Here is a 24,544-nt window from a genome sequence, read left to right on the forward strand (position 1 = left end):
CTGCTTCTGATATTTCCAGGAAACTAGGCTTTTGGGGATTGCTTCAAAGGGCTTTTGGACAGAAGAAGAAGAATTGAAATAATTCACCCAGAACTCTGTTTGGGGCCCAGGAACCCTGATCCTTGCTAAGACTTACAACTAGGGGATCTTCTGTCAGCTCTACAGCAAAGGCACACACAAAGGCAGCTATGTCTTTGCAGCCATCTACTATACGTTTGGTTTTTACAGCTGTCTTAATAAAAGTTTTGAAGTGCTGGAAATTTGTGTTCTTGAAATGGACCTAGGGAAAAGGTGAAGTGAGGAGTGGATACAGATCAGGATACACTGGTCTCTAAACCGGGCACCCAAAATAGATCTGTTGGTTAATTATCCCTTTTCCTTTGCCTATTATGTTTTACTCTTGTAAAGTGATAGGATATTACTTTAAGAAGTGTCACATCCCTTTTTTCCTGCTTGTTTTGTCTTTTGAGCCTATGTCACAGGACTAAATGGTGATTTTTTTTTAAAAAAAGAGGTGTTCAGTCAGTCTTAGGAAACCTAGTTTTCATGTGTCCTTGGCCATAAGATAACCAGCACACAGGGAGTAACCTTGAGAACTTTGAGAAACACCTGTGTTGAATCAACGTGGATGACAACTTCTCTGAGAGTGTAGAGATACAACACAGCCCAGAGATACTGAGAAATGATGGCAGCTGAGAGGATCTGAAAACAAAATGAAACTGGGTCTGGATCACATTTCTCATACAATGGCACATAGGCGCCAGGGGTTTTGTCCAGTGTTTCCTTGAATCCTTCTGGATTCTAGGTATTTGCAAAGGATCCTACTACAGCCTGGCAATGTCTGGTTCCTTTTGAAAAGTGAAACACCTAGAAACAAATTCAACTATGCTGTTTGCAATCAAGATATGATTTAGCCTCAGACTCTTGACAGCATAGCATCACATCTCCTACATACTCACACAGGAAAACCAAGCATTTTGGTTAGTGTCTAGGCACATGGGGTCTAGATCTTGGGTTTGCACAAATTTCCACTGTAGCCTGCCTGGCAGTGTCTAATCCTAATGGCAAAACGAAAGCACCTAGAAACAAAATCATGTTTGAGGTCTGAAATCGCTATCAGATTTCAGCTCAGAGGCTGTTGACATCCTATTGGAAATTGCATAGGCTGCAAGTCTCAAACACTCATGGATAGTGATGACCAGGGGGAACTCTCACAGTGCACAGTGCTAGCTCCTGAGTGCCCTCTACTGGAATCAGTTGCAGGATTGCTGCTGGGAGCAATCTTCTGGCCAGACTTATCTATTGGCCAGGTTTGTTTTCTAGCTACCACCAGTGTGGCCAAGAGATGCCAAATCTTTTAAGTTCAGCTCCATTTTAGAGAACCTGACCTTTGTATAAACACAGCTTCAGTACAGGCTGGTACCTAACATGATTTTCCACACTGCCCCCCAACAAAACCCTGTCTCCAGTCTAATCCCAAATAAGACCAGTCTTTGAGGTTGCACCATCGGCAAGACCGGCATGTCCAGGTTATTCCAACAAATATACAACGCTTACAAGCCAACCCCTTGCCTAACCTCCACCAATGCAGAGGAGAAGAGAAATTAAGTTTATGATATGACTCCCAGCACCAGGCAACATGTTAGAAGCCACAAAAGCTTTCCAATTAGGTGCTTACACATGGACTCCCTGCTTACAGCTTTCTATAAAACTTTGCCCTGAGAAACATACATGTTTCCCCTTCCAACACACATACACATACACACACACACACACACACACACACACACAAACTGTCCTGAGGGAAGGTGGTGCGAGGCAGGGATGACTGCAAGCTAGCTGGAATAAATACCCTGCTGTGAGGTGCATCAATCGGCTCCTGTCTGTGTTTTGGAGATCACTAACATCTCCCTGACACTACAGACAAAGGAGTGGGCAGATTAATTATGGACTTAACTAGGATCACAAAGCTGGCTCCAAACCCTGCATGTGTGAGTAAGAATCCATCAGTTAGCACCTTCTGGCATGTTACACACTGGACAAGTGTTCGCCAGGACCATAGTCACGAAGCGACTGCAGAAACAAAGTCAAGCTCGAGAAAGTCAGCTCAGAGAGCAGAGCTTTGGTGTCCTGGACAGTGCTGTCCTGGAAAAGACTCTTCACAAGGAAAGAAATGCAGCTCCAGTTAGATTCTGGAAGAAAGCAGTTCTGTAGACCTCCAGAGGTTGGTGGCGATGGGGTAAGGCAGCTGACGCTGTACAATTGCAGAGTCTAAAGGGTGCCTTTGTCAAAGACAGCTTTACCATGTATTCAACAATGAAAAGAAAGTGGACAAGTTTTCAGCACTTAGAAAGAACAGGGTGCAACATTTGTCTTAACTCAACAGACCTCTCAGTGTCTGAGCTCAGGCTCTCAACCCCTTAGCACACAGCTTGATGAAAGATTGATGCAAGAGCATGAGGTTTATTGTTCCACATATTTAGGGTTACTCATCCTCGCAGCGGGAGTTCTCCCCTAAAACAGAAAGCAGACATCCACGTACCCACTGTAGTTTAGGGAAGCCTAGAGTCCAGATATCCCAGGAGATCCCTCCCTGCCTTCTGGACAGACACAGAAACTACAGGATGGAAATGTTTATTCATCTTATAGGCAGGACATAAAATGTGAGACAGACACAAGGACTGGGGAGTGAGTGGGTGGAGAGGAGAGTCTGTGTTCTGAAGCTTCATCTCTGCACTTAGCTGTTCCCCCTAACGATCTTTCTACTGAGAATACAGGATTAGCAACTACTCAGGACACCAGCAAAAGAAAGCACACTTAAAAGGATTTCCAAGCAGAAGGGGGTGACATGCACCTTTAATCTCAGAACTAAGGAGACAGAGACTAGAAGATCTTTGATTAGTGGTCACTTTGCTCTATAAAGCGATTTTTCAGAATAGCCATAGTTGCACAGAGAAATACACTCTGTGGACTCTGTTCTGAGTTGTCAACTTGATTAAACCTCGAATTATGCAAAAACCAAAACTTAACATAGTTTCAAGGGATTTGTTGTTTTCTTTGTAGAAAGTGATCAGGGTCTTTGAAGTGGAAGCAGTACAATTAAATGCAAATCTCTTGGAGTTTGAAAGACACAGGACTTTAATCTGTACATGGAGCAAGAAAGCCACATAACAGTGTCATAGTGATTGATATTGTTTCTATAAGCCAGGGTTTGTCTGCAATGCCACTGACTTTATAGGAATGCACTTTGTAGACCAGGCTAATCACAGAAACCCACCTGCACCTTCAATAGTAATTGGATTAAAGGCATGAGTCACCACTCCCAGGAAAACCCACTCACCTTTAATCCAGACATTGAATCTGGAACACACACCTTTAATTTGGGGCACACCTTCATCTTGAGACTTATATAAGAACACAGAAGAAGCAAGTTTTCACATTTCCTGCTTGCTCTCTCCTAGCTAGCAAATCTTATTACTTTGCTGGCATTAGATTCCACTTGTCTGTGATTCTATCTTCTACTGCAAACCAGCTGAGACATCCAGCCTCAGGGAATGAGAACTTCTGGATTCTTGGACTTTGCTTCCTATCAAATTGTTGTGGGATAAGGCAGACTGCATCCTGTAAGTCATTCTAAGATATCTCCCTATCAGGAAAGAGGGAGTGAGTGAGAGATCATTTTATGTGATCTTTTGCTCTTGAAAACAGGCACCTCAAATAGACTTGCTAGCCCATAAGCACTTTCCCCATTGCCTGCCTAATCAGTTGCCTATAATATTTAACTCTAGACAAAGGCATGATGTTGAGAGATATTTCTTATGCATTCACATTGAGGTGATGAGAGCCTAGTGATTTGAATGGAGTGAAGAGGAGGAGCTAGGGAGAGAGACACAATGGAGATGCATGCAAGAGCCATGAATGGGAGAAGATAGAGATACAGTATGCCAAGATTGAATTAGAGATAAAAATATCTAAAGGTTAAAATATTGGGATAGAACTTTTACTATCCTACATGACTTTGCTATGACCTTATTGACATCTTGAACTTCTTAAAAATATACTTAAAAGTCTGTTCTTCCGGGTAATTTGAGGCATCTTGGTTTGGGAACCAACGGATCTGGTGTCCCACAGGTAGTATGAGATGTGTGAAACGTGGGTCCCCTGCATATGGCAGAGAGAGAGAGCTCAGTTGAGATGCTACGAAAGCTAGTTGGAAGAGATTGCCTCAGAGGTGAAAGTGAGAGCACCTCTGAAGGAGGCACTGTAAGTGTCAGGTGAGGCAAGAAAAATGCCCAAAGTGGCCCAGAATGCTCTAGAGAGTTTGACACAGTGACAAGACACTTTATAGCCTGGATTGATCCTACCAAAGGGTTAGGTTGCTGGCTCTGCCAAGGACCTCACTGAGGGGCAGGTTGTTTGTTCTGTAGTTATGGTGGGTGAGGAATGTGTTGGCTCTTTTTTTTTTTTTTTTTTTTTTTTGCTTTGTTTTTTTGGATTCAGTTTTTTTCAAGACAGGGTTTCTCTGTATATCCCTGGGTGTCCTGAAACTCACTCAGTAGACCAAGTTGGCATCGTACTCAGAAATCAGCCTGCCTCTGCCTCCCTAGTACTGGGAGGTGTGTACCAACACCTCCCATCTGTTGGCTCCTTTTTTAATTAAATATCATTACAATATACAGAATGATAGCATCTTATGTTGAGAAGCTTCACTCCTTTATTGTTTTCTTGTTTTTTTCTTTGACTCTAGGTTTTCCTGTATAGCCCTGGCTCTCCTGAATGTAGGTCTGAATACAAGGCTGGCCTTGAGACCAGAGATCTGCATGCTTCTGATTCTGTTTTTACAGATCTGCTTCTTTCCTTTGGGTTCTGGGATGAAAGGATTTTGCCACAACATTGGGCAGAATCTTGCCTACTTAGGGAATACAAACAGATGTTGGATTGTGGACTTAACGCCCAGATTTCCACTATATAATGTTTGGGAAGGGCCATGAAGTATAGAGTACAATCCACTGACTAGTGTCTTCTCTGAATCAGGTCAAGGACTTGTCCACAGAGTTCCATGTATAAAGCCAAGAAGATCAAGCAGTCCTCTCCTAATTTTCTTAAAGATACATCAGATTCTGATTCCCTGCCAAGTGCACGTGTATTGCCAGTCCTGAGTACAAGATCTTCCACTTCTGAACCATGTTGTTTCTGTGGAGAGTCACGCCACTGCTCTGAGAATGGCTGTTTTGCAGATTGGCATCTATACTCCTTTTGTGTATTTGAGAGCTTGGACTATGTGAGATATTACCAAAGATTGAATTATGCCGTGAAGAAGAGCACAGAGTTCTCCCAGAGTGAGAATCAGAGGGAGCCACATATGGCTTCAGGAGATGTGGACAACAACAATCAAGAAAAAGACATAGAGGAGCTAGACCAACCCTCACCAAGCTTGCTGAGGGAGAAAAGGCTGTAACATGAGAGCTGTGATGGTGGAGACTGCCCTGACCAGGGTTCTGCTTCTGACAGTCCCAGGAACCTAGGATGATGGGCATGGCTACAAAGGATTTTTGCCAAAAGAACAAGTGAACAAGCCACCCAGAACTCTGTTTGGAGGCCAGGGAGCCTGATCCCTGCTAAGACTTGCAATCAGGAGATCTTTTGTCAGCTCTGCTATTAAAGCAAAATCACATGGCAGTTTTGTCTCTGCAGCCGTCTGGTGTTTGTTTGATTGTTTATATACAGCATTCTTAATAAATGTATTAAAAGGCTGGAAATTTCTGTTCTTTATGAAATTACCCAAGGGAAAAGATGAAGGGTAGAGTGGACACAGATGAGGATACTCTCCACTTTCCTACCTTTGGTTACAGGAGTAAATGGTGGTTTGTCTTAAAGGAAGTCCTTAGGAGACTTTTACATCCTGGTTTTCAAGTTGGGACATAAAAAAAAAAAAAAAAAAAAAAAAAAAAATCCCGCACGCAGGGAGTAACCTTGAGCACTTTGAGAAACCGCTCTGCTTAATCAACATCGTTGAGGAGTGATCTACCCACATGCTTCCTTTACAAATTAATCTAGTGGCCTCCTGCAACTTCCATTTTACCCCTTCTTCCTTCTATGTAGACTAGACTAGCCCTGAATTCACAATTACTTTGCCTTGCCTCGCTAGTATGGGAATTAGAGGCCTGTGCCACCACTTCTGCACAGGAGATTCTTTATATTTTCAGCAATTTCCTTTGGAAATTTCTGCTTCACAAGGGAACTCACCAGCAGAAACAGGACAAGCTAAGGTGGAAGCTCAGGGCAGTGCTGGCCCTGACACAGAATACCCAGCTTCCTGGCCTTGAGAAGGTTTCATTTATGTGTATCCAGTCTTGGAAGAGTTTCATGTATTACAAGCCTTACTTCTATTTTTGGTCTTCCTTACAGTTGAATCCCTCAGTAGGCTAAGCCATGTACTAGGCTACAGAATGATTGCACAACTCTCAATGTCAAGAGGACAATTAAGTATTATTTCTTACAGTTGTCTCTCTGAACTTCATTTCCCAGGAAGTGTATGTAGAAAATATAATATACACTGCACGGAAATACTGACCAGCATGATTTCCTTTGAAAATTCAATATTTTCTTTAATTCATATCACCTAGAAATTTCAACAGAGGTAGGAAGACTCAGGTGATACATATTGGATTCATTGAGAGAATGACTCATCCTTTGGGCACTAAGCTGTTCTGTCAGCATTTAGGAGAACACCATGGGTTAGAATCAAGTCCAATTGCAGCTTCCTAGGCATAATCTGAATTGGTTGTCAACACGAAAGCACCAAGAAACATAATCATGGACACAGTTGGAAATGACTTCAGATCGCGCAAGCCATCATCCAAGAAAAACTTGGCTGTGTGGGAAATTCGCAGTTAGTAGAGCCCTGAACTTCCAAAGATGTGCACAGACCATTGTCATTCCTGTCTGGAAGAGGAGCAGCCCCACAGTGTCCCCTGCAGTGAAGAAATGGTAGCGCCTAGACTTCAGAGGCAGAGCAGGTTATCTAGGGAACATTGGATCTTCTGGCTCCTTCCTTGGTCCATCCGTGGCCTCTATTAAGTGTGGACAAGCTATCAGGAGGACTAACTATGGACCTGCCCTGTCAAGACTGCAAGACTCTCCCAAACCGGGGGTGTGTGAGTGAGTCAACCAGGGTTGTACTGTGTTTTCCCTGTCTGTCAAGTGTACTCTTGGGCCATGGCCCAAAGGCAATAGGGAAACTACAGTTAGGTAAAAAGACCATTGAGACAGAGTACCAGTTGAACACTTGTCTGTGCCATATGGAAAATCTTAGAACAGAAAGCAGCTGCAAAGAGATTTTGTTCAACTGAATTTGATGCACTGTGATAGAGGGGAACAGTGTGGCAAGTCTCAGAAAACTTTGCAGTGCTGAATGGGTCATTTACCTAAAGTAGGCAGTATGAAGTCAGCTTTCTTAAAAGTCAGGAGGTTTAGTGGGGCAGAAAACAAACCGAACACATGACACCTGCAATGCATCCCCTTCCTTGAATTCGGGCGCCAGGCATTTTGGTCAGCCTTTAGCAGCACACCATCCAGACCCTGAGCTCCTGCAGAATTCTACCTCTGTTCAAATGGCAGAGTCCTATCCTGTCAGCACAGCGAATGTTCAGAGGAACAAAAACACATATGAGGTTTCAAATCACCTTCAGAAAACAACTCAGGCCTGCTGACAGCCTAAAATAACATGTGTTGGGGGACAAGTCATAGCTAACTAGAGAAGGGAGCCCACCGTGTGACCACTGAGGTCCACACCACCTGAGCGCAAGTGCCGCAGCACCCCTTGTGGTGAAGAAGTATAAGGGCTGCAGGTCTGTAGAACTGAGAATCTGAAAAAGGAGACTTTAGCCTTCTTGCGAGGCCTCATTCCTTGGCTCTGGTTCTTGCATTGCCGTCAATGATCACAACCATCCTGAATGAGAGTGGTTTCTTGGAGGGTCCAAGCTAATTCAAATAATATAAAATAATAAAATAACAACCCTACTATGAGTTACGTCAGATCGGCTCCTATCTGTTATTTTTTAGATCACTACCATTTCCTTAGCACTATACTTCTCTTCTCACCTCATTGGAACTCACTTTGTAGACCAGGCTACTAACAGAGATATACTTGCTTGATTCACTCCCATTCACTCCCATAGTGTTTAGATTAAAGGTCTGAGTTGCCACACCCAGCAGAAGACACGCACCTTGAATCCAGAGATTGAATCTGGAACACACACCTTTAATTTGGGCCACACCTTCATCTTGAGGCCTAAATAAGAACACAGAGGAAGTCAGTTTTCACATTGCCTGCTTGGTCTCTCCTGGATAGCAAGTCTTAGGACTTCCCTGGCATTATTGATTACTTGTCTGTCATTCCATCTTCTACTGAAGACCTGCTGAGACATCCAGCCTCAGGGACTGAGAACTTCTGGATTCTTGGACTTTGCTTCCTAGGCAACTGTTGTGGAATAAGGCAGCCTGCAGTCTGTAAGTCAATCTAATATCATCCCCTATCAGGACAGAGAGAGTGAGTGAGAAATCATTCTATGTGATCTTTTACTCTTTAAAACAGGCACCGCAAGTAGATTTACTGACCCACGAGCACTTCACCATTGCCTGTTTCTTCAGTCCACTATAATTTTAACTCTAGACAATTTCATCCAGAGTGATAGGATCTTAATTTGAGGAGCTTCACTCCTTTCTTGTTTGCTTGTTTGGATATTTTAGCCTAGGTTTTCATCTGTAGCCCTAGCTGTCTTGAACCTAGGTCTGACTACCACGTTGGCCTTAAGATCAGAGATCCAAATTCTTCTACTTCTATCCCCAATCTGTGTCTTTCCTATAGGTGCTGAGACTAAAGCATTGCATCCCCAGACTGGGTAGAATTTTGCCTCCATTAGGCAATGGAAATAGATGCTATTATTGTTGGTTTAACACCCAATATTCCACAGTGTAATGCTCAGAAGGGTATAATTAACTAACTGGAGATTTCTCTGTATTTGAAGGTCAAGGACTTGCCCTCAGCGTTCCATGGATAACCTGAAGGTTCTGAGGGAGTACCGTCTAAGTTTTGTCAAAACCACAGCAAATTCCAAAGAGCATGGACTGCTGAGTGGTTGTGATTTGCCAGCCCTGACTACAAGATCTTCCACGTCTGAGCCATATTGTTTCTGTGGAGAGTCAAGCCACTGCTCTGAGGATGTCTGGTTTGCAGATTGGGATCTATACTTCTTTTGTGTATGTGAGAGCGTGGACTACCTGAGATACTACCAAAGATTGAATTGTGACATGAAGAAGAGCACAGAGGTCTCCCAGATTTTGAGTCAGAGGAACACACATATGGCTTCAGGAGATGTAAACAACAACAACCAAGACAAAGATATAGAGGAGGTAGACCAACCCTCAGCAAGCTTGCTGAGGGAGAAAGGGCTAGAACTTGAGGCCTATGATGGTGGAGACTGCCCTGACCAGCATCCTGCTTCTGACAGTCCCAGGAACCTAGGATGCTGGGCATGGCTTCAAAAGGCTTTTGACCAAAAGAAGAAGAAGAAGTGAACAAGCCACCCAGAACTCTGTTTGGAGTCCAGGAGCCCTGATGCCTGCTAAGACCTGCAATTAGGGGATCTTCTGTCAGCTCCTCTATTACAGCAAAGGCACACACAAGGCAGGTGTGTCTTTGCAGCCATCTGGTGTTTGTTTGTTTTTCTCATTCTTAATAAAAGTGTTAAAAACTGGAGATTGGTGTTCTTTTAGAAATGGCCCAAGGGAAAAATGTAGGATGGAGTAGAGACAGATGAGGATAGTCTACTTTTTCCTACATTTGGTTACAGGAGTAACTGGTGGTTTGTTTTAAAGAAGTTCTTAGGAGACTTTGACACCCTGGTTTTCATGTGTGCTGGGACACAAAAGAACCAGCACACAGGGAGTAGCCTTGAGCACTTTGGGAAACCGCTCTGCTTAATCAACATGGTTGAGGAGTGATCTACCCAGTACTTCCTTTACAAATTAATCTGGGCACCATCTGCAACTTCCATTTTACCCCTTCTTCCTTCTGGGTAGACTAGACTAGCCCTCAAATCAGATTTTCTTTGCCTTGTCTCTCTAGTATGGGGATTAGACGCCTGGGCCACCACTTCTGCACAGGAGATTGTTTCTATTTTCAGCAATTTCCTCTGGAAATTTCTGCTTCACAAGGGAACTCACCTGCAGAAACTAGACAGGCTAAGTTGGAAGCTTAGGACAGTGCTGGCCCTGACACAGAAAACCCAGCTCCCTGGCCTCGAGAGTGTGTCTTTTATGTGTTTCCAGTCTTGAAAAGCTTCATGTTTTACAAGCCTTACTTCTACTGTTTAATCCCTCAGTAGATTAAGCCATGTACCACACTGAAGAATGATTGCACAGCTCTCAGTGTCAAAAGATCAATTATGTATCATTTCTTACATTTAGCTCTCTGAACTTCATTTCTCAGGAAGTGTATGTAGGAAATAAAATAAACATTGCACAGAAATACTGACCAGCATGTTTTCCTTTGAATATTCAATATTTTCTTTCATTCAAATCACCTAAAACGTACAACAGAGGTGGGAAATCTCAGGTAATACACCTTGCATTCACTGAGAGAATGACTCATCCTGGGGTACCAGGATGTTCTGCCAGCATTAGTAGCTCACCCTGGGTTCGAGTCAAGTCCCATTGCAGCTTGCTGGGCATAATCTGATTTGGTGGTGAAAATGAAAGCACCAAGAAACAAAATCACAGACACAGTTCAAAATGATTTCAGCTCACACAAGCCAACAGCCAAGAAGAAATTGGCTGTGTGGGAAATTTGCAGTTAGCAGAGCCCTGAGCTTCCAAAGATGTGCACAGACCATTAGCATTCCTCTATGGAGGAAGAGCAGCCCCACAGCGACCCCTGCTGTGAAGAAGTGGCAGCACCTGGAGCTCAGAGTCAGAGCTGTGGATCTAGGGAGCTTTGGATCTTCTGGCACCTTCCTTGGTCCCTGCTCCAGCTGTGGTCTCTATAAGTGTGGACAAGCCGACAAGGTGACTAACTATGGTCCTGCCCTGCCAGGATTGCAAGACTCACACAAAACGCAGGGTTTTTGAGTGAGTTAATCGTGGCTGCTCTGTGTTTTTCCTGTCAAGTGGACTCTTGGACCATGGCCCCAAGGCAACAGGGAAACTACAGCTTGATGGAAAGTCCAGCTGAGAAGGATACCAGTTGAGCACTTGTCTGAGCCATCTGGAAAATCTTAGAAGAACAGAAAGGAAACCAGCTGTAAGGAGATTTATGTTTGCACTGAGTTTGTTGCATTGCATGATGGGGTGTGTGTCACAAGTCTTAGCACACTTGTAGGGCCAAATGGGTCTTTACCTAAGGTAGACAGTATGAAGTCTGCTTTTCGAAATGTCAGGAGGTTGAGCATGGCAGAAAACAATTTGAACCCGTGGCACCTGCAATGCATCACCATTCTTCATCAAACGTGCCAGGGGATTTTGTCAGCCTTTTGGAGCACACCTTCCAGAACCAGAGCTCCTGCAGAATTGCACCTCTGTTCTCCTGGCAGAGCATAATCCTGTCAGCACAGTGAATGTCCGGAGGAACAAAAACACATATGTGGCTTCAAATCACCTTCGGAAAACAACTCGGGCCTGCTGACAGCCTAAGGAAGATGGCTTGAGGGACAAGTCATAGCTATTAGAGAAGCGGATTCACAGGAGGAGCACTGAGGTCCCCATCACCTGGAACTTCAGTGCCGCAGCACCCCCTGTGGTGAAGAACTGTCTGGACTGCAGCTCTGTAGGAGGACTGAGGGTCTGCACATGGAAACTTTAGCCTTCTTGCCAGGCCTCATTCCTTGACTCTGGTTCCTGCATTGCCCTCAACCACCACAACCATCCTGCATGCGAGTGGTTCCTTGGAAGGGACCAAGATAACTCGAATAAAATAAAATAAAATAAAATAAAATAAAATAAAATAAAATAAAATAAAATAAAATAAAATAAAATAAAATATATAACAACCATAATATAAGTTACACCAGTTCGGCTCCTGTCTGTTATTTTGTAGATCACTAACGTTTCCCTAGCACCACAAATCTCTTCTCACCTCGATGGAACTCACTTTGTAGAACAGGCTACTCACAAGTAGCTGTTTCATCCTGTGTGGCCCTAACCCCACACCTTTCTAAACAGTCTCACGGGGTCAGGAGATCCCTTCTCAAGAAATCTTCTCACGGCATCTGCTTTGTGTACACACCCCGATGGAAACACAAGGTGAGCTCTTGAATATTTGTCAGCAGAGAGGCCTCAAGAATCACACATCTCATGAGTGTTAAGTCCCACAGAAAGACTCTGTAGTCAGAATGCTTTGAGTGAAAGCCATTCTGGATACACAATGAACACACAATGGGACTTACTCGTTACATTGTGACCAGGTTCCCCTCCTGCAGAAGAAAGGTCCCTGCTGCCACACAGGCTTGACCATTGGCCGACCTTAAAGCACAGTTCAGTCAGCAACACTGCCTGGTCTGTTCCGAGGTGGGAATAGAATGCATTCTAGAACTCATGGCCCTGGCATGATCAGTCGGACGGCTCTCAGTCCAGAGCTACTTTTCTGAGGCTGTGTTCCAAAGCAATTGCCAACACCTCCAACACCACCCACACGTGTTGAGAAGTCCTCGCAGGGCAGAGAGGGGCGGAGACCAGTCCAAGCTGTCATCATGGTGACAGCATGTCTGAAATTCCACCAGTTCTGATTGAACGATGGGATGGGATGTCAATCCCTTAAGAAGGCCAACAATATCAATTATCCTGGACCCCTGGGAGCTCTCCCAGCAGCCTCACAGAGGCCTGGCTCTGTGGACGGACATCTTGGCTGTCTAGAACTCTGGGCCGTGAATTCTGTTGTTTCAGGTGTTAGGTGATGTTTCTATTGTTGTGATAAAACACCACAACCATCACAACTCATACACAGTGAAGCATCTGATGGGTATTGCTGTCCATCTTCTGCAGATGGGAATATTCACTTAATGTCAAAAGATGGTGGGTGTGGTGCCCAATATTCTCAGGCAAATGAATTCTTAGATGGCTGGATCCCCAAGTCCTCTCACTGACTGTTGTCCTATGTGAAGTTTGTCACCCAGGTGTTCCCCTGATTGTGCTCTGAGAACAAGACGTTGTGAGTGTGTGGTTCTATGCCAGGGCAACCCTTCAGTGACATTTGCATTTGGGCAAGGTGAGGACACAGAGGGCTTCGACTGTGAACGGTGCCTTCTGATGGTCCTCACCCCCTTCCCTCTTCCCCAGTCCTTAGCGCTCTGAGGCTGGTCTCCTGCAGCTTGGGTCCTGCCTTGCACAGCTCGAGGGCACCTGGTAGCGCTGCGCCTCACCTCACACATCCACTTCCTTCCTGAGTTTCTCTCTGTGCCCTTTCATGAGCACGGGCAGCCCGGGCAGCCCGGAGCATCCTGTGCTGTGTGGCGTGTAGTCACTCTGGGCTCAGGGCCTCTGGTCACACTCTCCTCCAGGCTGCGCGTGGCTCCAGGCGCTCCTGTCATGACTGCACTAACTCGTCCTTCCATGATGCCATGATTCCGTCCAGCGAGGCTCACCTGACAGTTCGCTTACTTGGAAGAAGTGGCCTTTTAATGTCAGCTTGTATTCACTCGTAGATTTGTTTGAGCACTTCTGCAGGATAGAGGCCATGGATTACCACAAAGATGTTCTACTTGGTTGGTATGTGTTGCCTTTATTCCAGGGGGGGAGGGGGAGGGACAGAGGGACACCCACGTCAGCATATCTTGCTGCCTTTGGGGTAGAAGATTCAAAGCTATGTAAGGGGAAGGTGAGACATTTTTTTTGTTTTCTTTTAAAAAAATTATTTTCTATATTCTTTGTTTAAATTACAAATGATTTTCTGTTTCCCAGTTCCCCCCTCCCCAAAAGTCCCATAAGCCCTCTTCCCTCTGCCCATTCTCTGATCAAACCCCCTCCTACTTCCCTGTCCTGGTACTCCCCTACAATGCTGCATCAAGCCTTTCCAGGACCAGGGACCTCTCCTTCCTTCTTCTTGGGAATCATTTGATATGTGAATTGTGTCTTGGGTATTCAGAGCTTCTGAGCTAATATCCACTTATCAGTGACTGCATTCCATGTCTGTTCTTTTGTGAATGTCAGCCCAGGAAGCTGAACTGGCAGCTCTGAAAATGTCATTTGAGCTAAGAAAGGACATTAAAGTCATTAGAGCCACTTCCTGTGGTGTAACAACACTTCCTATTATGTTACAGTCACTTCGTATCAAGCCACAGCCACTTCCTGTGACAGTGACGTTCACTTCCAGTCATAAAATGGACACTTTCTCTAAAACTTGAGACAATTCCTGTGATATACACTCACTTTAGGTTAGGGCCAGGCCCTTCCTGTGGCATCACAACCACTTCTGGGTGTGGCATGGACACTTCCTGTTCTTCAAATAGTCACTTCCAGTGCTGATGTGTCTGTCTGCTTCCTCTGGGTTCATAGACTTAGCCGTGCCTTACTCACTGTGGTAAGGTTATCTTTTCCCCAGGGTCAAGACACAGAGGGCTGGTGTGCCATTGCTACTTCTCATTTCCATGGGACCATTTATAAGGCGAGGAGCCTTCTGATGAGCAAGGACTAAACTCCATCCCAGAGTGCAACAAGACAGCCCAGGGTGTGGCCCCTAGAAATCGGGTTCCTCATGTCCTTGATTGCACCAGACCCAGGAGTCCCCACACTCTCTGATGAGAAAAAATATATGATCTGGGCCAAAAACCTGTTGATGTCTCAGTGTTGTAAAAGATGAGGGAGGACAGCTAACTGACTACAAACTAATGTTTGAGAGAAAATGGGTCTACACAGAAATCAAGGAAGAAATGAGAGACTTTCTAGAGTTCATTGGAAATGAATATGCAACATGCACAATCTCATGGAACACAAAGAAAATGAAAGTGGAGCTAAAAGAAAGTTCACAGCACAAAATGCCTACATGAAAAAATTGGAGAACTCCCATGCTGGCAATTTAGCAACACATTTTAAAAGCTCCAACAAAAAGAAGTGAGGGAGCAAAGAAAATGAGGAAGAGACATCAAGAAATTATCAAGTTGGGGGATGAAATTGATAAAATAGAAAGAGAACAATTCAAAGAATTAATGAAACATGGACTTGGCCTTTTGATCCTTTTATTAGACAAGATAAACAAACCCCTATTAAAAGATAAAGAATTTACAAAATAATGAAATCTAAAATGAAATGGGGGATTACATAACAGGTAATGAAATCCAGAGAGTAGTAAAGACATAGTTTAAAAAGGGTGCATTCCACCAACTTGGAAATTCTAAAAGAAATAGTTAACTTCCTCAATATATTCCACATCCCAAAATTAAACTAGAGAAAAACAACTTAAACCGACATAAACATGAAGGAAAACAGAATTCATTAAAAATATGTCCCCAATATGAGCCCACGTCCATGAGTTTAAGGGTAGAGTCCTACCAGACTTTCAAAGAGGATTTAACAAGAATTCAGTGTTTTCAACCATATAGAAACAAAATAAATATTAGTCAATTTATTTTCTGAACCCCTGATTACTCATAGATCCAGTCAGGAAAGACTGAGCAATTAAAGATAATTACAGACAAATTATCCCTAAAACCACAGGTTCAAAAATACTTAAAAGATAAAACAAATAAAATAAAATATAAAACACATCAAAAGATCGTCCACCATTAACAATGAGGAAGGCTTCATTCTAGAAACAGTGACGGTTCAACAAAATGGGATTAAAGTGTAAGAAAAACCAAGAATCGATCATTTCATGAGGTAAGGTAAAATTCTCTGACAATATTCAACACCACTTTATGATAAATTTCTCAGAGTTTTGGTGCTTACTGGGGCTGGAACACGGCTCCCTCTATTCCATTATCAGCAGCTTTCAATATTTCAAATACATCACGGCCTAATCTTGGTTTTCCTGGAACTTGCTTAGAGATCTACCTTGATCTCAAAGATCTGCTTGACTCTGTCTCGTGAATGGTGGGTTAAAAAGAATGTAACACCATGACATGAACTAAGCTTTTCTGTTTATATTTTAAACTCAGAACCCAGAATCCAAATCTATCTCTTGGCAATTTGACACATAATTGTATCTTCATGTGTCTACATCAAAACAGTATCCAGGTAATAATAATTCCTAACATAATACAGTTCTCTTTCATACAACTGCAAATCCATATGTTTAGCTGAATGTAATCTTGTCCTAATGTAACCATTCCTTTAATGCCATTGAATATCCTTGATCAGACAATTAAACTTCATTCAACTTCCTGATAAAGCCTTGTATTTTGAACCTTTCTTTTTTTATTTTTCCTTTCTTAGTTTCTATGGTATTTAAAAACTTTCAGGCCAAATTCTATGCGGTGATTTTCATGACTTACTTTGTCAATACAATTAATGTAATCATCTTTACCTTAACCTCAAAGAAACTCTTCAGATGAGGGTAGCGAACTTCTTTGCAAAAACATAAAAAAAAAAAAATCTCCAGAATGGAAATAATCCCAAGCACCCATGTCTATCATATCCTACTTTATGATACCCTCCTAATTCCCAGTTAATTCATGATCATTTTCATTATGTTTCTCTCCAGCACACAGAATTTGGAGACTTATCCCTGGTGAAAACACTTTACCACATTGATTACATTAATAAGTTTTCTGTCCAGTGTGTGTTCTTTTAGGATACTGGAGACAACTGGGTCTTGCAAAGGCTTTACCACATTGATTGCATTCATAAGGTTTCTCTACAGTATGTGTTCTTTTATGATTTTGGAGATTACTGTGATAGGCAAAGGCTTTACCACATTGATTACATTCATAAGGTTTCTCTCCAGTATGTGTTCTTTTATGTCTTTGGAGAGCACTGGGTCTTGCAAAGGCTTTACCACATTGATTACATTCATAAGGTTTCTCTCCAGTATGTGTTCTTTTATGATATTGGAGATTACTGGGCTGTGCAAAGGCTTTACTACATTGATTACATTCATAAGGTTTCTCTCCAGTATGTGTTCTTTTATGATTTTGGAGATTACTGGGTCTTGCAAAGGCTTTACCACATTGATTACATTCATATGGTTTCTCTCCAGTATGTGTTGTTTTATGATATTGGAGATTTTTGCATCTTGTAAAGGCTTTACCACATTGATTACACTCATAGAGTTTCACTCCAGTATATCTTCTTACATGCCTGCAACGATAATTAGCACATGTGAAAACTTTACGGCATTCATTATTCTGATCAATCATGTAATCAATATGAATTATGTTTACGATTTGTCTAATTGTTAAAAAAAGCATCTTGAGGATTTAGCACTTTATATGTTCATGGTATTCTCACTCATCATGAGTTGTTCAAGACATCTGTAATGGTTATTACATGGCTCATATTTATAGTACCCTCTTTTTGTATGATGTATTTTAGCTATCTGAAGAAAGTTATAAAAACTCTGATCTTTATAACACTGATTGTATTCATATTTTCCTCTACTGTGAATTACAACATTTTTGACTGTAAACCAGGACCCAAAGCAAAATTTCCAAATTCCTAAGTGCCCAGAAAGGTTTTCTACACTTTCAGTTTAGGGATATTCCCTGTAAAACTAAAAAAACAAGTAATTGCAAATGTCTTTCATATTCCTAATTACTTTCAAAGGCAGAATACTACATATCTTCTTCTTTCAGAACAAAAATTTTATGTTTCATTTTTCAATATCCCAATGCTCACATAATTATTATCCATTATGACACATGATATACCTAATAAAAAGAATGATAAATGAAAGGTTTACTCATTACATTCACACTGTTTGAATTTTTGTTTGTCATAACATGTGCAATATGGACTAATGTTTCTCCACAACAATATTCTTGGTTCTCATAAAATTCCCTCTCACCAAACTGAACCATATTTCTACAAGAATATGAGTATCACCAAATTTTCTATGGACTATTTGCTTATTAGAATGTTTTGGATATAAATTTATCACTATTCAATGTGCAATTTCTAAATACTCTGAGACTATACAGATGGGCAGATCCACAGCACAGGTCTAATGGAGCTACTTATCAAACGGAGACACAAATCAGATATTGGATCTTGAGGTACATGGTTTTGTAAGAATATTATAATCATATCTACACTTAAGGGACTGTTATTTTACACTTTTGCTTTCTGCTGGTGATTCCATAAGATATTAAAATTTCCTCAGAGACAAATTTGTAACAGCTTGCACATGAAAATTACCTTTCATGACTTCTATTATTTTGACAATGTTCTTCAAGATGATGCTCTACACAATTATAGCCTAAAACACAGTAATAGAAAATGAATGATATATTATTGGAAAATAGGCAAAATTAATGGTACTGTGAATTTTAACTGCACCGTGATAGTAACAGTGAAAATTCAGTGAAACTGAATTATTCAGCTCAATTTTTATACAATTAAAATAATAGAAGATCGTCTATAACCAAGAAACATTTGGTTCCTTCAGAAAAAAAAATAGTCTTACCTATAGCTTTGAGGTTCAGGTAGGTTTCAAACATCATATTTTTGTAGAGACGCTTCTGGGAAGGATCCAGCAAATTCCACTCCTCCTCGGTGAATTTCACATGCACATCATCAAAAGTCACTGCATCCTAAATATCAAATACATGTACAACACAAAGCATGATACTAACATCTCCAGAAAATAAATATATGCTTTCTCAAATATATATTCACATCATTCTCATGCTTGCTCTGCTTATTTTCTGACTCAGAATTTATAATCACTGTGTGAGTTTAGAAGGAGCTTTAATTATAAGATACACCTCTGTTACTTTTGAACACTTTGAATTAGATACAGCCTCGCCAGAGAAATGCCAGCTTAGAGGGACATGCAGGGGAAACAGATCCACAGTACTGAGAACACATCTGAAAAATTGTAGGAACATTTACTAACTATAAACATGATGGGCAAGCTGGGTGTATTTGCTCATGTTCTTAATCACAGAGGAGCACAGGCAGATGTATGTCCAACAGCTTGACACTGGCATGGCCTTTGTAATGTGTTCTAGGAGACCAATAGTTATCTTTTAAGACCCTTAATCCCTACAAAAGTCCACCAAGGAAACAAAAATGATAGAGAACTCACAGTTCATTACTAAAGTTTCTACAAAGAATTATAAATTCACTGCACATCTGTATTCATCTGGCAGAAATATGAAGTGTAACAGTTTAAACTATAACATTAATAAAACTTTACTAAAAGAGAATATATACTTAAATTTTTATAAGTGGACAGATGAAAATAATATCAATATCAATGTTTATTATTATAAGAAACGTAGGGCAGGAGAGAGAGCTCAGCAATGGAAAACTCTTGCTAGTCTTCCGCATAATTGTGGTCAATTTCTCGCATACACATGGAGACCAACAACTACTCATTACTTCAAGATCAGGAGTTCTGAGGCTATCTTCTGACACACATGATATTCTTACTCATGCACACAGGCAAACTATTCCTAGTTATTCAATCATTTCATAACAAACAAAAGACTGAGGCAGAATTTAATATACCTGGCACACAATGACACTAAAATCTCAGATAATATTGATATCATGAACATATGCTATCCTGAGAAATAGAATATATTCTATATAGTTGTCCAAAATTCAAAACTACAGATGTGGATGTAAAACATGTTTATTTAAAAAATCCAGACAAATGGATACAACTGGATATTATCATCCTGAGTGAGGTATCTGAGACCTAAATAGACATACATGTATGTAATCATTTACAAATGAATAATAACCATAAAGTACAGGATAGCCATAATACATGTCTTGACCCTGAAGAAGATAAACAAGAAGGAAGGCTAAGGGGCTGAATCTATGGCTCAGCTGATAAGATCACGACTGCTCTTATGAAAGTCCAGAGTTCAAATACCAGCACCCACATGGTGGCTCAGAACTACCCATAATGAGATCTTACATCCTCTTCTGGTGTGTCTGAAGACATCTACAGTGTGGTTATATATAATAAATAAATAAATTTTTAAAAAGAAGAAGGAAGACTAAATTAAACCTGGTTGAATCTCATTCAGAAGTAGAAATAAAACAGTCATTTGAGGCAGATGAAAGAGAGAGAACTGGAAGGAACAGTAGATAAGAAAGGGGAAGAGAGGTAAGGAACAGGTGTGGTAAGAGAAATGGAAGGGCCATAGGGTGAGGAATATTAATTGAAGTCTGCAGCTGTCAGGGGTGGAAGGGTGCAGGCAATTTTATGATGTGCCACAGACCAGAAAAGGGAGGGCAACAGGAGTCAGTGGGGGTGATCATAGCTGAGATGCATAGCAGTGAGAATTGGACCCTGAAGAGGGACACATCCTAAAGCCAGGCAGGACCACCAGTGGAGAGTTTATTACACAAACTAAACCAAAAACCTTTCCAACCCAAAGTTGTCCTTTCTACAAAAAAATGTAGGCACATAGATGGAGCAGAGAATGGGGGATTGGACAAATTGTACTCTGCCCAACTTGAGACCCACCCCACGGGTAAGAACCAATCCCTGACATTACTGAGGGTATACTTTGTTATACTTCCAGAGAGTAGCTTAGCATAATCGTCCTCTGACAGTATCCATCCAGGACCTGACTGAAACAGATGCAGAAACCCACAGCCTAAAATTGGACAGAGCCTAGGGGATCTTTTGGAAGACTTATGGAAAGGATTGAGGACCCCCAAAGGAACAGGAAGTCTATAAGAAGACCCTCAGGGTCAATTAACCTGGACACTAGGAGACTCCCAGAGACTGAGTCACCAAGTTCAGAGCATGCAAAGGATGGACAGAGTACCCCATCATATATGTAGTATCCTAGATACTCAGTCTTCATGCTGTTTCCCAACAAATGGAGCAGGAGATATCCCTTATGCTGTTGCCTGTCTGTCCAAATGGTTCCCCTAACTTGGTTGCTTTGTCTGACTTTAGTAAGAGAGGATGTGCCGAACCATGCAGACACTTGAAATGTCATGGTTGGTGAATACTCAAGTGGACCCCACCCTCCTTGAAGAGATAAAAGCAGTTATGTGTGAAGGTTTGTATAAGGTATAATGGGGAGATCGTAGCAACTGGAATTTAAATTAAATAAATAAATGAATGTTAAACAAATAATTCAAAAAATGAACAAATACATATTAATAGAATGAAAATATATAAATCAGCCCATTATTTTAAAATTCTACCTAACTCGATATTTCAGGAAATAAGCTAAGTAGGAAAGATGTTTGGCCAAAATGTCCTCTTGACAAAGGTTACACAGAGTCCAATTTTCACTGAAATACTATTATCTCAATTTCCTCTGGCTGCATACTGTCAACACTGCAATCTTCCAAGTCCAGCTGATTAAGCTACATCTACACTTTTCTATGTCTTTTGCAATCTCAATTTCTGATATTTTCCACATTCCCTCAAAATGAACATATTCTGTCAAAAATCACTTATCCATACCAGTTTTGTTTTTTTTTTTTTTATTTCTGTTGTTATTGTTGTTCTTGTTTTAACTTTCTACTCTGCTGCTGTGAGGGAATCGTCTGAGCAAAAGCACCTCAGTTAATAAAGATTTGTTGTAAATGGTTCTGACAGATCACAGTCCTTCACTTTGGGAGCTTAGAGTAGAAACTGAAGCTACAAACTGAAGCAAAAGCATGGACAAACATTTTCTCCTGGCTTTCTCTCCTGTTTGTTCAGTGTCCCATGCACAGGTACCTATCTCATCCAGCCCAGGCCTACTTGCTTATAAATATTGTCACACTCAGAAACATCAACACTATCTCTCACTGACATAGCAACTACCATTCTGATGAGAGCACACCCACAACTGAGTCTTCCTCAGATGACTGTAGCTCTGAAATGTTGAAATGTTGGCAGCTTCAACTCTCTCCTATCTATGCCTTCCTGTGCATTGCTAAGATTATCCCTTCCTGTCCACCTCCTCTCCAAGCTTTCAACATTAGCCAGCATTCCCTCTTGAACATACCCAACAAACTGGTCAGTAAAAGAGGCAACACTTTCTGAACATCTAGATAGCAAAGTGAACATCTAGATTCCAAAGAAAGGAATAAAACTCACACTCAAACAATAGAAACCCAGAAACTAACATATAGGCCTATTATCACCCTGAACCCAGATGCCTATACATGAACATAGTAACATAATGAATCACAGCCAGGGAAATATGTCACCAAGAAAGCCAAGCTAAGTTTTCACAGCAGGTGCTGCGAAACTAAAACATGCAAGAGATCTGATGCAAAGGAGTTTGTATGGAGGAGAGGAGAGGGGTGAGAACCTGAGGATGGGATAGAGGTACACAAGAGAACTTGCAGAGAGGCAGACAGATAAGGAGCAGAGAAAGAGCAATGAAGGAAGATAAAGAGAATAGAGAGAGTGCACGTGCAGGAAACAGAGACAGGGAACAAAAATAACAGGCTGTCCAGCTATATAATGCACAAACTAGAAACAGCAGCAGGTGATGGAGGCAGACCATATCTTAAGAATTTTCTATGTCACTAAGAACAGGCCACTGAAATTTTCTGTACACTGACAATTATCGAGGCAAGGCTCGCCCACAGAATAAGAATGGAAGACAGAATCACAAGCATTAAATATGAATAGGAAAAAATGGATAAATTATTCAAATAAATCTGGATTCAAAAATTTTCCTGGCACTAAACAACCAAGAGTTCTGCAACAAATGAGAAGTCAAATGAGAAGTCAAAAACACAAATGTTTGGAGAAGAAGGAAGAAGAGGAGTAGAAGGAGGAAGAGAAGGAAGGAGGAGGAGGAAGAGGAAGTAGAAGAAGAACGAGTGCTGGGTGTTGGTAGCACAGGCCTTTAATCCCAGCATTTGGGAGGCAGGGGCAGGCAGATTTCTGAGTTTGAGGCCAGCCTGGTCTACAGAATGAGTTCCAGGACATCCAAGGCTAAACAGAGAAACACTGTCTCAAAAAAAAAATGTAAAAGAAAGCAGAGGAGGAGGAAGAAGAGGTGGACAAATAACATAGAGGTCTGGAAAATATTTCCAATAAAATCATAAATGAAAACTTTCCTAAACAAAAGGAGGTGCCTGTCAATGTAAAAGAAGCATCAAAAATACCAAACAGAGTGAGAAAAAGTCCCTTTGCCACATAATAATCAAAATACTAACCATATAAGTTCAAGAAATATAAAAAAAAACACAGCTGAAAAAATTACCAATGTAAACAAAACAAAAGCTAGTAATGTATAAAATCAGAACTATTAGATTCATATCTGTCTTCTTTTTTTTTAAGTATTTAATCCATTAAGTATGAAATGTTCTCCTTGTAAGTATTCCTGCAGGCCAAAAGTGGGCACCAGATACCTTTACATATGGTTATGAGTCACCAGGTGGTTGGTAATAACTGAACTCATGACCTCTGTAAGAACAGCCAGAGCTCTTAACCTCTTAGCCATCTCTCCAGCCCTATTCCTGCCTTCTTAATGTATGTTATAAAAGTCAAAACAGTTTGGACACAGTTGCTGCATAGTCACAGAAAGCACCCATACTTCTACAAGAAAGAAACTGGTCCTGATGCTTTGGACAGATTTACAATCTGCCATAATACTAAAATTATTAAGAGGTCATGGCCTAATTGGCAGTGGTGGTGCACGCTTGCAATCCCAGCATTTGGGAGGTAGAGGAAGGCAGATTTCTGAGTTTGAGGCCAGCCTGGTCTACAGAGTGAGCTCCAGAACTAGCAAGTAAGAAGCACCACTAAAAATCTCACAGGAAGCCACACATGGCTGATGTTTCCAAAACGAACCCGGAGAGGTCCCACCAACCCAGTGCCCACTGCTCAGCTGCCTGTATCTCCCCTTTGTGGGTAGATAGATTGTGCTCACCATGTCTCGATTTCAGACGTTCCCTGAAGTCCCCACACAGCACCCAACAAATGAAATCAAAGCAGGGCACAGAGAATCATTCAAGCCTGCACAGCCACAGCAAACACCACAGAAAGGCACCTAGATGATCCCGCCTCTTTGTTTAATTGGCAGGTCTGCCTGGTGGCCTTGATTGGCCAGTGAGTCTAATCCTTCCTAAAGGTTAAAGTGTGCTTCCTGTTCAGAGCCAGTCCCTTTCCAGATCTCAGGACTGGTTTACTCTTAATTAGCATTTAAGCCCACCCTCCAGGAGGAATCTCACCCCACCCAGCCCTGGGGGAGGACTTAGCATTAAGGCTGTCCACTCCTCCCATCTGTTAGTCATAATCATGATTTTAGACATTTAGACCTTTCCTGAAATTTAGACCTTTCCTGAAATTTCCCCACAGCACTTGCCTGCTTCTTCCACAAATCAAGGTGAACAGCTTGCATAGCCCAATATTCAAGGTGCAGTGAAGCTGTCAATCTGACTCAGGAAGGGAAAGTTAACCAGGCTATTA

General features: G+C 41.7%; 1 protein-coding gene across 1 annotated transcript in view; it reads right to left on the reverse strand.

The window, feature by feature from the left end:
• The window catches only part of LOC127673250 (zinc finger protein 420-like), a gene marked incomplete at both ends in the record, with an annotated part of 115,798 nt that extends 98,678 nt beyond the window's left edge, over nt 1–17,120 (reverse strand). The window contains 1 exon segment of the mRNA XM_052168840.1: nt 16,736–17,120. Coding sequence (XP_052024800.1) covers nt 16,736–17,120 — 385 coding nt within the window.
• Nucleotides 17,121–24,544: the final 7,424 nt, after the last annotated feature.

The sequence above is a fragment of the Apodemus sylvaticus genome, chromosome 22, assembly GCF_947179515.1.
Source record: "Apodemus sylvaticus chromosome 22, mApoSyl1.1, whole genome shotgun sequence".
Lineage (NCBI taxonomy): Eukaryota > Metazoa > Chordata > Mammalia > Rodentia > Muridae > Apodemus > Apodemus sylvaticus.